Genomic DNA, 16,030 nt, shown 5'->3' on the forward strand with positions numbered 1-16,030 from the left:
GCACCCAATGTCACATCCCAGCACCCCAGGGTCACCTCCCGGCACCCCAGGGTCACATCGTGCACCCCAAAGTCCCCGGCTCGCAGCCCTGTGGCTGCTCTGTGTCTGTTCCCATGGACTGGGATCAGCATTTGGAATCAGCTGCGCTTTTAGGGCACATCCAGGGGTTGTGGGACAGGGTCCTGCTGCCAGAGCCCCCCAAGGAAGGGTGAAATTCCCCCTCCTCAGAGGAAGAGCTGCTTCCTTCTGCCTCCTCTGCTTCCTCCTCCTCCTGCTCAGGCTGGTCCTGGCTCCAGTCTGTGTCACCCCTGCCCAGGGCACCCAGACTGGGAGGTTTTGTGTCCTGTACTGGTCCCAGTTCTGCCCCACCGGGGTCTCCTCGAGGTCCCTCTGGCCTGGGATGCTCCCATTAAATCCAATTATTTCTCCCTGGGTTTCATCCTTCCGTGGCTCCGTCATGTTTCCGTCCCTGGCGCTGTCATTAATTACCTGGCAGTGCAATTAATGATGGGCTTGCTCCTCCCTTCCACACCAGCAGTTAAAATTATGGAAAAAACATCCAGGAATTCCACAAGGGACCAAAGCCACCCTCGCTGGGGCTCAGGGTGGGGACCTCCATCCCGGCTGCCATTCCACAGGAGGATCTGGAGCTCAGGGAGTGTGGGCACAAATATCAGCATGGACATCTCTCCATGGGCACATCTGTGGAATGTGTCAGGATTTACAGAAAATCCACGGGAATGTTTATAATGTCTGAGCATTTATTGAAAATCCACCAGTGGAGGGGTTTGGGTTCTGCTCCCTGGGACAGGGACAGGAGCAGAGGGAACGGCCTCAGGCTGGGCCAGGGCAGCCTCAGGGTGACATCAGCAGGAATTTCCCCATGGAAAGGGGAATCAGGGCTTGGAAGGGGAAATTTGGAGTCCCCATGCCTGGAGGTGTCCAGGGAATTCCTGGATGTGGCACTCAGGGCTCTGGGCTGGGGACAAGGTGGGAATTGGGCACAGCTTGCACTCGGTGACCTTGGAGGGCTTTCCCAGCCTCAGCAATGCTGCGATCCATATCAATTCTAGGAACATACATAGCTTTATTTAATATAAAATATAAAATGTGTAAAATACAGCGCAGGGCTGATTCCAGGCTCCCCTGGAAGGCTGTCCCCCCCAGTGCCCCTCTGAGGGCTCTTCCCAGCCTCTCCTCCCTGCCGGAGCAGGAGCCCCGGGATATCGCAGCTCCGTCGGGAATCCCATCCCGACCTGCCGAGCGCTAATTGCTGCTCCCACGGCTCCGGGTGGAGGAGATGGGAAGTGACAGACGGAAAACGGAGCCTGATGGGATCCTGCAGCCTTTCATCTCCAGCCTTTCATCTCCCAGTGCTGGATGAATCCCGGAGTGCGACGGCCGGGAGCGTCCCCAGCACTCGGCTCTGTCCGGGAACGTCACAGATCGGATGGAGATGGATCTCCCGCTGCTCCAGGTGCTGCACTGCCACCGTGGACTGGGGGAACAGCTGGGAAACCTCACCTGGGTGCGTGGAATCTTCATCAAGATAGCTGGAAACTCACTGGAGTGGCTGGAAAGACTTATTGGAAGGGCTAGAAACTCTTACTGGGATGGCTGGAAACTCTTACTGGGAAGGCTGGAACCTCCCTGGGATGGCTGGAACCTCTCTCTGGGATGGCTGGAATCTCTCCCTGGGATGGCTGGAACCTCTCTCTGGGATGGCTGGAACCTCTCTCTGGGATGGCTGGAACCTGTCCCTGGGATGGCTGGAACCTGTCCTTGGGATGCAGCCCCCATCTGAGGCTGTGAATGTGGGATGCTCCAGTCCCTGGGATGCTCCAGGTGCCTGTGGATGCAGGGAAGCCGTTCCCAAGTGCACCCAGTGCTCAGCCCTGAACCCTGTGGTGGGGTTTGGGATCCATGCATTTTGGAGATGGATCCATCCTGTTCCCTGGAGCACTTTGCTGGCCTTGGATCCATGCAGAGGAGGAGCTGAGCCGTGTCTGGCAGTTCCATGGGATGGAGGAAGAGCCAATTCCTGGGCAGAGCGAGGAGGGCTCAGACCTGCTGGATCCAGCTGTGGTGATTCTGCCTCAGAGCTTCCCTGGGTACCAGCACGGTTCCCAGAGTTTGGGATATTTCCGTTCCCTTTTCCAGTCACCAGCTCGTTCCCTTGGACAGCCACGCTCCAGGCCCCGTCAGCCGCACCGGCGGAATTTTCTGGATTGCGGCAGTTGCAGCACAAATCTGCTCCAATCCCCAATTTATCTAAATTGATCTCTTAATTGGGAATTCTCCGGAGGAGGGGGAGCCGAGCACATGGATCCGGATTTAATGGGAGGAGCAGGGAACAGGCGGGCTGCTGGGGGTGGGCTGGGAGCTGGTGAGCTGGAACTGGGGCAGTGCCCCCAGCCAGAGCAGGGACCTGGGCGCTGCTCTGGGGTTTGGGAGCTTTTGGGAGCCCTGGAGGTGGGACTGGGAGCAGAGATCTCCCAGCTCCTTTCCCGGCTGCTCCAGCACTCCCTGGTCCCACCTGCACGGCCGAGATCAGGCTGGCACTGCAGGTGTGGGATTTCTCTAGGGACTGTCGGGATGGCCCTGGGACACTTCCAGACGTCTTTTCCAGGGATGCAGAGCTGAGGCTCTCTGGTTTTCCGTGTTTCCCCTGGATGGCAGCTCATTCCTGTCCCTCTGCCCCACACCAGAGCTGGGCAGGGATCCCGGGCCCCTCTGGCCAGGATTTGGGATGGGGGATCCTGGTGCTCTGCCTGCTCTGGAGCAATGGGAGCCTCCCAGAGCTGCCACCACCCCGGCAGGGAAAAGCTGGCAGCACAGGAAAGCTGGAAATGGCTTCAGAAAGAGGGAGAACAGATGGATTTGGGCTCGGATATTTTTTTCCCAGCTCTCAGTGGAGCTGCATGCAGGTTCCTTGGCTTTCTGCTGTGATTCCAAAGGCAGGGAGCTGCTGGATCATCCAGGCCCCGCTCCCATGGGACCCTGACCACCGGGGATCAGCATCCTGCTGGAATGTGGGGCATTCCAGGGTGCTCCCGGGGGTGGTGCCAGCTGGGATTCCCGTGGCTGTGTCTGGCTCTCTGGGCACTGTGTGTCCTGCAGATCCCAGTGACTCCAGGGCTCTGGGGTTCCAGTTGCTTTAGGAGGTGCCAGGGTTTGACTCCTGGATTCAGGATTTTTGTGTGCCGGGAATGTCGTGGCTGCTCCGTGTCCCTCGTTCCCTTGGGAGGGATGGTGGATGTGGCTGCTCATCCTGCCACATTCCAGCAGATTGCAGGGAATGTTTTACCCACATCCGTCAAAGCTCTCTGCTCCTTTCCCTGTACCTCGCTGGTTCCTGGGATATCTCTGTGGGGTTGGAAGAGCTCTGTACCAGCGACCTGCCTGGAGCTCTGCCAGCCCTGCCGGAGGCAGGAAGGGCAGGGAATGACCTTGGGGCCAAGGGCAGCCCGGCCCAGCCCCTGGAGCTCAGCTTTTGAGGCTGTTCCAGTTGGATTTATAACCCTGCGGGAGGGCTGGGAAAGGAGCTGGGAAAGATCCCATCCCACCCATTTTTAGCAATCCCAGCTGCTCCATCCCTGGAAAAGAGCTGCTGCTCCCGGCTCCGAGCCACCCTGGATACCCATGGAGAGCCTGGGGCCGGTCCCGTTCGGTGGGTGCCGCTCGACAGATGGTCTGCAGGTGTCCGCCGGGAGCTTTTCCAGGGAGCAGCCAGCTGGATTTTGGGAAGAGGGCGGCTGCACGGCTTGGCAGCGCCTTGCCGGGAGCTGGGAACGTTGCTGGGCCCTGCAGAGGCTGCGCTGGCACCCTCGGGAGCGCGGGCGATGCCACAGCCCTGCCAGGCGAGGGCTGGGAGGAGGGGCTGGCACAGGGAGCGATTCCCAGGCGGGAATGGCTGGGTGGGCTCTGCCAAACCCTCTGCAGGGATGGAGGCGCCGGCACAAATCCCCGGGGCTGCGAGGCTGCGGCTGCCCCTGCATCCCTGGCAGTGCCCAGGGCCAGGCTGGGCACTGGGGCTGGAGCAGCCTGGGACAGTGGGAGGTGTCCCTGCCATGGCAGGGGTGGCACTGGATGATCCCTAAGACCCCTTCCCACCCACAGCATTCCGTCATCCTTCTGGTAACGAGCCTGGAGAAACTGGGGATCCCCAGCTCGGCTGAGCCCCCCCACGTCCCCGCCTTGTTGTCCTTGTCCCTGTGGGTGCCATGAGGACAGTCCCAGGGGCTGTTCCTGGGGATGAATCTCCCTGTCCCTGTGGGTGCCATGAGGACAGTCCCAGGGGCTGTTCCTGGGGATGAATCCCTGTCCCTGTGGGTGCCATGAGGACAGTCCTGGGATCTGTTCCTGGGGATGAATCCCTGACCCTGTGGGTGCCATGAGGACAGTCCCAGGAGCCGTTCCCGGGATGCAGGGTTGAATCCAGGGCCGCGGCCCCGCTGGGAATGCCGGGCGGGATGCACGCGGAGCAGGTCGCGGCTGCGATTTGTGGCGCAGGGTTTGTACTACACAAATTGCTCCGCACTCAACGAGCATGAAAGATTAACGAGGAACAAAGCCATGAACTCATCCGGGCCCGCTCCCGCTAAATTACAGCTACAGGGATCATGGCAGCTCACCCAGGCTTGTGTAACCGAACTGATTTGCCGGCGTGGCCGGTGCGGAGCCGCCGCGGCTCCGAGTGCTCCGCACGCGACTTTAATGGATTCTAAATATTGGCAGAGCCGGGGAGAGGAGGCGCGGGGGCACCGGAGTTCCCGGATCAATATTTAATGGGAGCTGCAGTCGCTTCCAGGGAGAAGACGAGTGCAGTCAGCATGTTCTGGGAACCTGGAATGTGCCCTCCGGGCAGCAAGTGCTGCGCCGGGAAAACTGATTTGCTTGCATCTGCGGCTGCGGAGCCTCCTGCCGCTCCCAAAGTCATTCCTGCCTGGAAAGGCAGCCCTTCGGTGTTCAACCCGGCCTCTGGATTGCGGCACGGCGGCTCCCGGCAGCGCAGGGTGTTAAATTCCGGCTGGGGGGGTTCGGGGGAGGGCTCTGCTTTGCCTCGGGAGCGTTTTCCCTGCCCGACCCCGAGCAAATGTCCAAATTTGTGGAGCCGGCTCCCAGGGGAGCTGCCGGCGCCAGGTACAAGGCCTGCTCCGGGTTGGATTCATTTGCGAGCTGGCACAGTTGGGTTCCTGTATGGATTACAGCTGCTGGCATCCCAGGAAATTGCTCATGGCTCAGAGAGCAGCAGCTCGGCAGCGAAACGGGAGCAGAGTCGAGCCCGGAGCACTGGAGCGGCAGCAGCGGCAGCAGGAGCCGGGCTGGTGCTGGAGCAGCCGGCCAGCCCCGCAGCCGGCCGGGGAGCTGGGCAGGAGCTTGCCAGCAATTACGGAGCAGCTTTTGCATGAGGCAGCAGCTCCGGGAGGCCCCGGGGCCGCGCTGCTCCGAGCAGGCCGCGCTCAGCCCATCTGCTGCCGCCGACACCGGGATGTGCCGCGTGGCAGGAGCAATCCCCGGAGAGCGAGCGGGCTGCGCCGAGATCCTTCCCCAGCCGCTCCCGCTAAGTGCTGCAATTCCTCTGTTGTAATTCCTGCCTGGTGTTGTGACACCGATGCTTGGAGGGAGATCCAGGCACCTGCCAGCTCGCATTCCCGGGGATGCTGCTCCAGCCTCGCGCGCTCCGGGAGCCGCTCCAGAGGTTTGGTCCGTGCCCAGCCCCGGCTGTTTGTCGCTCGGCTGGATGAGCGTGAAAACGCTGCTGGGAGAGAGGAGCTTTGACCTTCTGAGCTCCTCGGGAGCTGCTGGAATTCCTCAGCGCATGGGAAATTGCGCTGAATTGGAGCAGCGCCTCGGTCCTGGCACAGAGCTGAGCTCTGCAATTAATGCTCCGGCCCTTGTGCCTCGGGAATGGATCCCTGATTTTAGCGTGGGATGAGCCTCTGCACTGGCTCCCTTCCCATCTCCCAGCTCAGGGTGGGAAGCAGGCACGGCTCCGGCATCGCCCCGGATCCTGCCCGCTCACCCGCAGGGGTGGCCGAGGGGACCCTGGGGACAGAGCTGGGCCACACGGTGCTGTCACCCAGTGGGGCAGGGAGGGGACAGGAGCAGCTCCATCCGCACAGGACAGGACAGGGAAGCTCCAGCCCCAAGGCCTGTCCCAGGCTCGCATCCCAGCCCCAATTCCCGGCTCGGAGTGGTCCCAGGGGGTCCCAGCGGGGCCAGGGCTCCATGTTTATGCCAGGGCACCCATCCCTCTGTGCTCACGAGCGGGAGCTGGGAGCCTCCCCAGCACTGGGGGGTTGGAGCCATGGGAGCAGTGGGAACACCCCCATTCCTGCACCTCTGCCGGCGCCGCTCCCAGAATCGGGAATCATGAATATTCCCCCTCCATTAGCACCGGCTGCATTCAGTGCCAGACATTTGGAGACGTGACGGATGGATGGGATGGAGGGGGGATGGATTGGGAACGTCCCTCACTGGGGGGCACCTGCAGCCCCCCCAGCCCCTTCCCCCAGCTGGAGTTCCTGGACTCTGGTGGCACCGGCCATCCTTGGTGACACTGGGAGCACCTCAGAACATCCCAAAATCCCCAGTGCAAGTAGCAAAGCTGTGGGGACCCTTGGAAAGGACTTTCCATGGAGGAGCTGCCCTGGATCTGCAGGGCTTGGTGGTGAGGAAGGGCTGAGCCCTGCTGGCACAGGGTGGCATGGCCTGGCACGGCCCCAGTGTCACCGTGGGTGTGCTGGAGGTGACCTGGGCTGTGCCAGGGGCTTGGGCTGGGCTGTGGATCCTGCCTGTGCCATGGATAATGGAACCATCCTGCCTGTGCAGGGATCCTGCCTGTGCCAGGGATAATGGATCCATCCTGCCTGTGCCAGGGATAATGGATCCATCCTGCCTGTGCCATGGATAATGGAACCATCCTCCTGTGCAGGGATCCTGTCTGTGCCAGGGATAATGAATCCATCCTGCCTGTGCAGGGATCCTGTCTGTGCCAGGGATAATGGATCCATCCTGCCTGTGCAGGGATCCTGCCTGTGCCATGGATAATGGAACCATCCTGCCTGTGCAGGGATCCTGTCTGTGCCAGGGATAATGGATCCATCCTGCCTGTGCCATGGATAATGGATCCATCCTGCCTGTGCAGGGATCCTGCCTGTGCCATGGGTAATGAATCCATCCTGCCTGTGCAGGGATCCTGTCTGTGCCAGGGATAATGAATCCATCCTGCCTGGGCCATGGATAATGAATCCATCCTGCCTGTGCCAGGGATAATGGATCCATCCTGCCTGTGCCATGGATAGTGAATCCATCCTGCCTGTGCCATGGATAATGAATCCATCCTGCCTGTGCCATGGGTAATGGATCCATCCTGCCTGTGCCATGGGTAATGGATCCATCCTGCCTGTGCCATGGGTAGTGGATCCATCCTGCCTGTGCCAGGGATGATAGACCCATCCTGCCTGTGCCATGGCTGACAGATCCATCCTGCCTTTTCCCCGGACCCGCCGGCACAGCGCAGCCCCCTGGAGTTGGCGAGGGGGTCTCAGAGTGTCCTGTGAGCAGGGCAGGGGTGACAGTGATGGTGACAATGACACTGGCAGTGACAGCTCGGGGTGTCCCCTGTCCCAGGCCCCGCAGAGGGGAAGGCAGCTCCATCCTTGCAAGCTCTTCCCTCGCTCCCGGCCCTGCTGTCCTACTTTTCTCCAGCTGCTTTTCCTCCTTCCCTCCGTCACGTGCGGGTGGGCTTGGAGCGCTCCGGTGCAGCTCCACCGGCTCTGGGCTGGGCTCTGAGCTGCTCCCGCATTCCAGCACTCCCCAGCGCTGCCCTGACCCTGCTCAGGGTCCCGGTGCCCGCGGGGCCGTGTGGGAGGAGGATCCACAGCAGCGCAAAACCCGCCGGGAGCGGGGACAAAAGGGGCCGGGAGTGAGTCCAGTCCCCTCCCACGCGACCCCAAATCCAGGGCAGGGAGGGCTCGAAGGGACAGCCCCGCTGTGCATCCCTCAGGCTCTGCAGTTATCCTCTGAAATCCGGGATAACAACGGGCACAGTGTGGAGGCTCTTCCCAGAGCCCTGAAATGGCCGTGCCTGGCAGCAGCTGCTGCCTCTGTCCTTGTCCCTGTCCCCGTTCCCGTCCCCTCGGTGATGGTTTTAGGAAGCAGAGGCATCTCCCCGTGTCACAGTGTCCCACAGCCAGACCCTGGGTCGGGATCATCCCTGTTCCAGGAACGCTGACCCCGTTTTCCCTCTCTGTGGGAGCAGAGCAGCCAAAACGCCGCTGGATTCCCAAATCCACAGGGCCCTCAGAGCCACATCCCCTTGGTGCCTGCAAAGCCACATCCCGAGGCTGCTCCAGCCAGATTCTGGGCCGAGGGCAGCCTGGAACCAGCATCTCCCACCATGGCAGGGGTTGGGATGCATCCCCCAATTCCAGGTACCTGGTTTGAGGTGCTTGGAATGCAGCAGCCCAATTCCAGGTGCCCAGTTTGGGGTGTCTGGGATGCAGTGCCCTGTTCCAGGTGCCCACTTTGGGGTGCCCAGGATGCCTCCCCCAGTTCCAAGGGCCCGGTTTGGGATGCCTGGAATGCCGTGCCCCAGTTCCAGGTGCTGCTGCTGAGGATCTGCATTCCTGCAGCCAAAGGGTATTCAGCATAAATCCAGCTCCTGTGATTGCCACCTTTTTGTGGGCAGTTCGTTCCTGAGGGGGCACAGGCTGAGGGTGGATGAGTTCCAGTGGCTGGGACAGGACCCCTGCAGCAGCAGAGCTGTGTCTCCTGTGTATCCAGGAGATCCTGGATGCCTGGAGCAGGGATGATGCTGCTGGCACAGCTCTTCCCGGGATCTCAGCCTCCCTGGGAGGGAGCAGCTCTTCCGGAGCTCCCGGGGAAGTCGGGCTGGTTTAACACCAAATTCCAGTGCTGCAGTGGGGAAATGAGGAAGGGAAAAGCACGAGGGATCTGTGGAAGGAGCGGATATTTTGGGATGTCTCAATTTCCTCATCAGCCCCGGAGAGGGGCACGGAGCCAAGCTCTGCTGGATGATGAGTCCCCCGGGAGCGGGCAGCGCCGTGCTCGGATGTTCCCCAGTAATTCCCTGCAAAGGGCCCTGCCCACCCTGCTGCCCCCACAGAGGGGTTTGGGGCCAGGCTGGGGCCAGCACGGAGCTGCCAGCGGGGTTAAAGCCCCTTGGGGAGCTCCTGTCAGCACCCCAGCCCAAATTAAGGGATTCTTCCCCAGTTCTTCCTCAGCCAGGAGTGTTGGGATCATAAACCGTGGGTTTGGGTGGGAAGGGACCTCAGAGCCCCTGCAGTGCCACCCCTGCCATGGCAGGGACACTTCCCACTGTCCCAGGTGCTCCAGCCCCAGTGTCCAGCCTGGCCTTGGGCACTGCCAGGGATGCAGGGGCAGCCCCAGCTGCTCTGGCAATCCCAGCCCAGCCAGGAATTCCTCATTGCCAAGATGCCATCCATGCCTGCCCTCTGGCAGTGGGAGCCATTCCCTGGGTGCTGTCCCTGCAGGCCTTGGCCCCAGTCCCTCTGCAGCTCTCCTGGAGCCCCTGCAGGCCCTGCCAGGGGCTCTCAGCTCTCCCTGGATCCTTCTCCTCTCCACCCAGGGACAGTGGGCGATGTCCCTGCCCACATCAGGGGTGGCACTGAAGGGGCTGTGAGGTCCCTCCCCACCCAGTTCAATCCCTGATTCCCAGATTCTATAATTTATAACTTTATTATTTATAGTTCTGCGTTGTGCTGAAGCAGCCCCGGTTATTTCCGTGCCGTCGCTTCCATCGTTCCCCGCCGTTCCCATTTGTCCTGCGGCGATCCTGCTCCAGCTCCCGGCGCAGCCCAGGCTCCCTGGCCCTTCATCCCTGCCCAGGATGATGAGGATGGTCGTGCACAGCGTGTCCTGGAGCGGGCAGGGAGCAGAGCCTGGCATGGGAGCACCAATCCCACTGGAGCTGGGGCTGTCCCACTCCGGGCTCTCAGGTCACTGTCCTGACCCCAACTTTGTCCTGGCCATGGGGTCATGTCCCCCCAGTTTGGGGTCCTGAATTCCCCTTTGGGGTCCTGTATCCCACTTTGGGGTCCTGTCCCCTCTGTTTGTGGCCCTGTACCCCTCTTTGGGGTTTCCCAGCTGGAATGTTGATGCCATGGAGTTGCTGGGGGAGGATTGGGGTGGCTCTGGTTGTGTTTGAGAGTGGGGATGGTTGGCACTGGGGTCATGGCCCTGGGACGGTCCCCAGAGAGGAAGCAGCCCCAGGCTGGGCCAGGGGAGCCTCAGGGGGGATTTTGGGGAAATTCCTCCTGGAAAGGGCTGTGCAGCCCTGGCACAGGGGTGGAGTCCCCACTCCAGGAGAGGTTTCAAAGCTGTGTGGATGTGGCACTTGGGGACAGTGTCAGTGGCGGCCTTGGCAGTGCTGGGAATGGTTGGACTCGTTGGGCTCTGAGGGTTTTCCAGCCCCAGTTATCTCATGGATCTCCAGCCTGTGCTGCCCTTGTCCCGCCAGCCCCTGGCCGTGCCCTCTGTCCCCCAGTGCCACCAGAGGCTCCAGCGCCGCCAGCTCCTGCCACTCGAGTGGCTCTCGGGGACTGCGGTGCCGGCTGCAAGTGGGGACAAGGAGAGGCTGGAGAGGCAGGAGAGGCTGGAGAGGCTGGAGAGGCCAACTGCCCACTTGAGGCGTCGCTCCTTGAGCAAGCACCTGCCTGGGGCTGCCTGTGAATGTCACCGGGATGTCACCGGGAGCTGCTCATCCCCGTCCCCATGCACGGCACTTCCCTGCCGTCCTCAGGGCTGTCCCTTGCAGCTGCCGGTGTCACTGCCAGCCCTGCCGGGCTGCCGGGAGGCCGGGAAGGAGCCGAGGGAGCGGTGCCAGGCCCAGGTGGAGCGGAGCTTCCCCGGGAGCAGCCGCTCCCCAGCGCTCCTGCTGTTGCTGTCACTGCCCTGCCGGCCCCGGGATGGATCTCCGGGATGGATTCCCCTCCTGGCACATCCCAGGCAGGCTCAGCCGAGGGTGAAGCGTGGCGTGACACCCTGATGAGCCATGGCCCCTTCCCTGCTTCGGGAGCAGGAGCTCCCTGGATCCCTGGGGCCTCTCCTGCTCCGGGTGGGATCGTTCCCCAGTGCTGGGCTCTGCCCCAGCCCGAGGCCCCACCCTGGGGGCTGCAGTGTCCCCGGGTCCCCTCCCAGCACTGGCGTTTCCAGCTGGCAGCTCCCGCTCTCCTCCCGCTCATTCCGCCCTGGCGCTGGGAGTTGATTAGCTCTGCTAATTACTTTACAAATAATGAGCTTCCCTAATTGCGCTGGCAGGGACGGGGGGGCTCTCCCCACCTGCCATCCCACGGTGCCACCAGGCTCTGGGTCCCGTTGGCTCTGCTGGGGACCCCCCTTGGGTATTGGCACCCAGAATTGTGGGAAAAACCCCAAATCTTTGCATGAGCTCTGGCTCATCGCGGGGGGATCAGGCCATTCCCCCTGCTCTGGGCGCCCCTGCATCAGTGGGATGCGTGTTCCAGACGCTGCCTGTTCCCTGTCACGGCCTCTGGGATGGATCTCCGGGATGGATTTCCCACCTGGCACATCCCAGGCGGGTTCAGCTGAGGGTGAAGCGTGGCGTGACACCGCTGATGAGCCATGGCCCCTTCCCTGCTTCGGGAGCAGGAGCCTGCGATTCCATGGATTCCCAGGAGCCACTCTTGCTCCGGGTGGAATCCTTCTCCCACAAGGGGAATGGAGCAGGCTCCCCCCACCCTGGGACCCCTCAGGGGCTGCAGAGTCCCTGGGGAGCGCTGGAATGTGGAGCTGGAATTGCCATCCCGGGTCTTGGAGCATTTCCTGCTGCTCCTGCTGTGCCTGCATCCGTCATCACCCCCACCCGGTGCCCTTGGGAAGGGGCTGGGGCTGGGAGCGGGACCCCGGCAGCTGGGAATGGCAGCACTCCATGGTCAGGCCCCCAGGAATTCTGGCAGTGGATATGGGCTGCTGCTTCCTTGGAGTAGACCTTAATTAGGCCCTGCCCTGTGTAATGCTGTTAATTGGAGAGGAGAGCTGGAATTCTGTCACCTGTTGGATGTTCTGGGCCGTGGGGGGTTGTTTTCAGGTGTCTCTCATCCCCCTCTGGAGCTGCTCTGTCCCTCACTGGAACCAAAAAGTCGCTTTCTTGCCCGTTTTCCCCAGCCTGGGATAAACCAGAGCATTCCCATCAGATTTGGGATTGAATTCTCCGTGTTCCAGGAGAATTCTCTGTGTTCCCCTCCTCCGGCAGCTCCCTGAAGATGCAGCTCCGACTCCGTCGCTAATGGAGCTATGTCCTCGCTGCTCACCTTTAATTAAGTGAGCCTCAGATCCCTGGGCTTAATTAACTTCTCAGTGGCTGATGACTCTCTCCAGCAGCTGAGGAGAGGCAGGACTGGCATTTCATGGAATCGTGGGATCCCAGAATGGGTTGGGATGAGTTGGGCTGGGTTGGAAGGCACCTCAGAGCCCATCCAGTCCCACCACAGGCAGGGACCCTTCCGCTGCCCCAGGCTGTTCCAAGCCCTGTCCAGGCTGGATGTGAACGCTCCAGGGATGGAGCAGCCACAGCTCACGAGGTGATTCATTGTTGGGATCCAACTCCTGCCTCAGAAAATGGGTTAGACCCAACAAAACCCCTCTCCGTGTCGGAAATTGCCGGAGTTTGCCGGCTGTGGAATTCCGTTAACTTCCCGCTGTTCCATTGATTTTTCGTGTTTATTTGCAAAAGCTCCACTGAGCGTCCGAGGTCTTGAACGGCTTCCCAGAGCCGTCAGCTGCCGCTTTCCCTGCGCTGGGAGTGTCACTGCTGTGGGACAACAGAGCCACATTTAATGGGGCTGACAGGGGCGGCGGGGCCTTTGGGCTGGGCACTTAAACGTTCCCATTATCCTGCTGCTGGCACTGCCAGGCCGTGTGGGGAGGATTCCCAGAGGGAATTGGCACTTTGCTGCTGTAGCAGCAGCAGCAGCAGGATGGGAGGGCTGGGTCAGCGCCAGCACATCCGGGGCTGGAATGGTGCAGCCATGGGTCCTGGCACAGCACCGGGGTGCCTGTGCTGGTGACCCCCTTTTTGGGGTCACCCCTTCTTGGAGTGACTCCTTTTTGGGATGGTTCCTTTTTGGGGTGACCCCTTCTTGGGGTGACTCCTTTTTGGGATGGTTCCTTTTTGGGGTGACCCCTTCTTGGGGTGACTCCTTTTTGGGGTGGTCTCTTCTTGGGATGGTCCCTTTTTGGGGTCACCCCTTCTTGGAGTGACTCCTTTTTTTGGGGTGGTCCCTTTTTGGATGACTCCTTTTAGGGGCGATTCCTTCTTGAGGTGACTCCTTTTTGGGATGGTCCCTTTTTGGGGTGACTCCTTTCTGAGGTGACCCCTTCTTGGGGTGGCTGCTTTTTGGGGTGTTCCCTTTTTGAGGTGGTCCCTTTTTGGGGTGGTCCCACACAGCTGCAGACCTGTGAGCTGCTCCGAAGGAGCGTTGGGGAGGGCTCAGATCCCAACTCCATGGCACATCCAGCACTGGCAGGATGGCCCCGTGGATCCCAGTATGGCTTAGGAATGGCACTGGTGCTGCGGGGTCTGTGGTGGTTATTCCTTTTTGGGATCATCCCTTTTTGGGCTGGTCCCTTTCTGGGGTGGTCCCAGTGGCTGCAGACCCCAAGGAGGTTTGGGGAGGGCTCAGATCCTGCCCCACGGCTCCCTCAGGAATTCCCTGCCGGCCCCTGAGCCCCCAGCACTGCCGGGAGGTGCCAGGGCCACCCAGGGCTTTGCCGTCCCGCTTCCCGCGCTCCGGCGGGATGGGATTAGGGATTTAACAGCCTGTGCCAGACAGACACTTAACTAAGCCATAAATTTGGAGTTCGTTAGTGAGGATTAATTAGTGTTTGCACAGGGCTTTGCCGCGCGGAGCCGCGCTCGGTGTCGGAGCTCCGCCGTGACCTTGGCGAGGGCGGGAGCATCTCAGGGCCCGGATCCATCAGATCCCACTGATGGAAGGGTCTGGGGTCACCCCGAGGATCTGGGGACTGGGAATGCTCCAGGAACCCATGAGCAGGGGCTGGAAGTTTGGAAAGGGGGAGCTGTGCTCCCCTGGGACAGGGCAGAGAGAGAGGCTGGTGGTGCCACAGTAGCTCCTCCGTGCTTGTTCCAAGCTTCTGCAGCTCCAGGGGCTGGAGCAGCACCTGGGATCTGCTTTGGGATCTGCTTTGGGACCTGCTGTGGGGGCAGGAGGTGCCAAAGTTCCCAGGGACCCCCTCGCGGGCTCCATCCCGTTCCCATCACCGGCACTGGCTGTGGGTTCCCGGGGATCCCCTCTCTGGATCCATCCCGTTCCCATCCCCAGCACTGGCTGTGGGTTCCCGGGGATCCCCTCACCGAATCCATCCCGTTCCCATCCCCAGCACTGGCTGTGGGTTCCCGGGGATCCCCTCTCTGGATCCATCCCGTTCCCATCCCCAGCACTGGCTGTGGGTTCCCGGGGATCCCCTCTCTGGATCCATCCTGTTCCTGTCACAGGCACTGGCTGTGGGTTCCCGGGGATCCCCTCTCTGGATCCATCCTGTTCCCATCCCCGGCACTGGCTGTGGGTTCCTGGGGATCCCCTCGCAGGATCCATCCCGTTCCCATCCCCAGCACTGGCTGTGGGTTCCTGGGGATCCCCTCGCAGGATCCATCCCGTTCCCATCCCCGGCACTGGCTGTGGGTTCCTGGGGATCCCCTCGCAGGATCCATCCCGTTCCCATCCCCGGCACTGGCTGTGGGTTCCTGGGGATCCCCTCGCAGGATCCATCCCGTTCCCATCCCCAGTCGATGCAGGCAGAGAAGGGAATGTCTCCAAGGAGCAGTCTGGGAATGAGCAGCGTCAAGGACAATAAACTCTGCCAAAGCCTCGTTCATTAGGGAGGAGCTGAGTGCCACCGCCCGTGTCCGCCCGCTCCTGCTCTGTCTGACTGCACTCCTCCATGTCCAGCTGTTTTGGCCTGATCTCCCTCTTTTCCAGGATTTCCTCCCCAGCTCGGGGAGCTGTGAGGGGGCCATGCCCACGGCACTGTGGTGGCGAGCAGAGCAGAGTCTGGGTTGGGTTGGATTGGGTTGGATTATGTTGGTTTGTGTTGGGTCACGTTGAGTTACACGGGGTTGTATTGGGTCACTTTGGGTCATGTTGGGTCACACTGGGTCACTTCAGGTCAGGTTTGGGTTGTGTTGGATTGCGTTGGGTGGAATCCCCGTTTCCTTTGGGAATCTCTCCTTTTTGCTCATCCTTTGCAGGGATGTGACTCCAGGAGATGCCCTTGGACAGGGGCTGGACACCCCGGGGGGGTCACCCTGCTCACCCCCACCCCAAATTCCATCATCCCGTTCCCTCCTGGAGCTGCTGCTCAGGGATGTCCAACCTGGCCCCACGAGGCTGCCGGCACCTCCTCCTGTGGGATGTCAGGATTATCCCGGGGTCCCCTCGGGGTTCAGCAGAGCCTGTACTGGGATGTGGAACTGGGGGGGCCCTGGGGCAGATTTGGGAATCCCCTGACCTGAGTCCCCTCTCTTGACAGGACAAGAACAGGAAGCTGAGGCCCCTCTACGACATTCCCTACATGTTCGAGGCCCGGGAATTCCTGCGCAAGAAACTCATCGGGAAGAAGGTACGGAGGGAGGGACGAGGCTGGGACGGGGCTGAGGATGAGGGGACAAGGGATGGGACAGTGAGGATGAGGGAGTGAAGGAGGGGATGAGTCTGATGCTGGTGCTGCTGTGTGGCTCCTTAGGACATTCCGGGATGCCCCCAAGCCTGGAGTGCGCCTCGAGGCGTTGCACTCCCCATTTCCCAGGAATTCTGCCTCACTTCTCCCTTTGTTTCCCTGTCTGTTTTCCGAGGCTGGTTCAGAGCAATTCCGGGAATGAGGAATGTGTTAACCAGCGGAGCGAACGCTCCGGATGCAATTTTCCAATGCTCATAAAACAGTCAAATAAAATCAATTCCCTTCATGGCGCGGCCGTCGCTGCTCGTCGGGGCTGCTCCGGTGC

At 61.2% G+C, this 16,030-nt stretch overlaps 1 protein-coding gene across 1 annotated transcript in view; it reads left to right on the forward strand.

Annotated features, from left to right (window-relative positions):
• SND1 (staphylococcal nuclease and tudor domain containing 1) overlaps positions 1–16,030 on the forward strand; it is a 76,742-nt gene that overhangs the window by 26,002 nt on the left and 34,710 nt on the right. The window contains exon 11 of the mRNA XM_030960023.1: positions 15,559–15,648. Coding sequence (XP_030815883.1) covers positions 15,559–15,648 — 90 coding nt within the window. The remainder of the gene's footprint in view (positions 1–15,558; positions 15,649–16,030) is intronic.

This window comes from Camarhynchus parvulus, chromosome 1A (genome assembly GCF_901933205.1).
Source record: "Camarhynchus parvulus chromosome 1A, STF_HiC, whole genome shotgun sequence".
NCBI classification, from domain to species: Eukaryota; Metazoa; Chordata; class Aves; order Passeriformes; family Thraupidae; genus Camarhynchus; species Camarhynchus parvulus.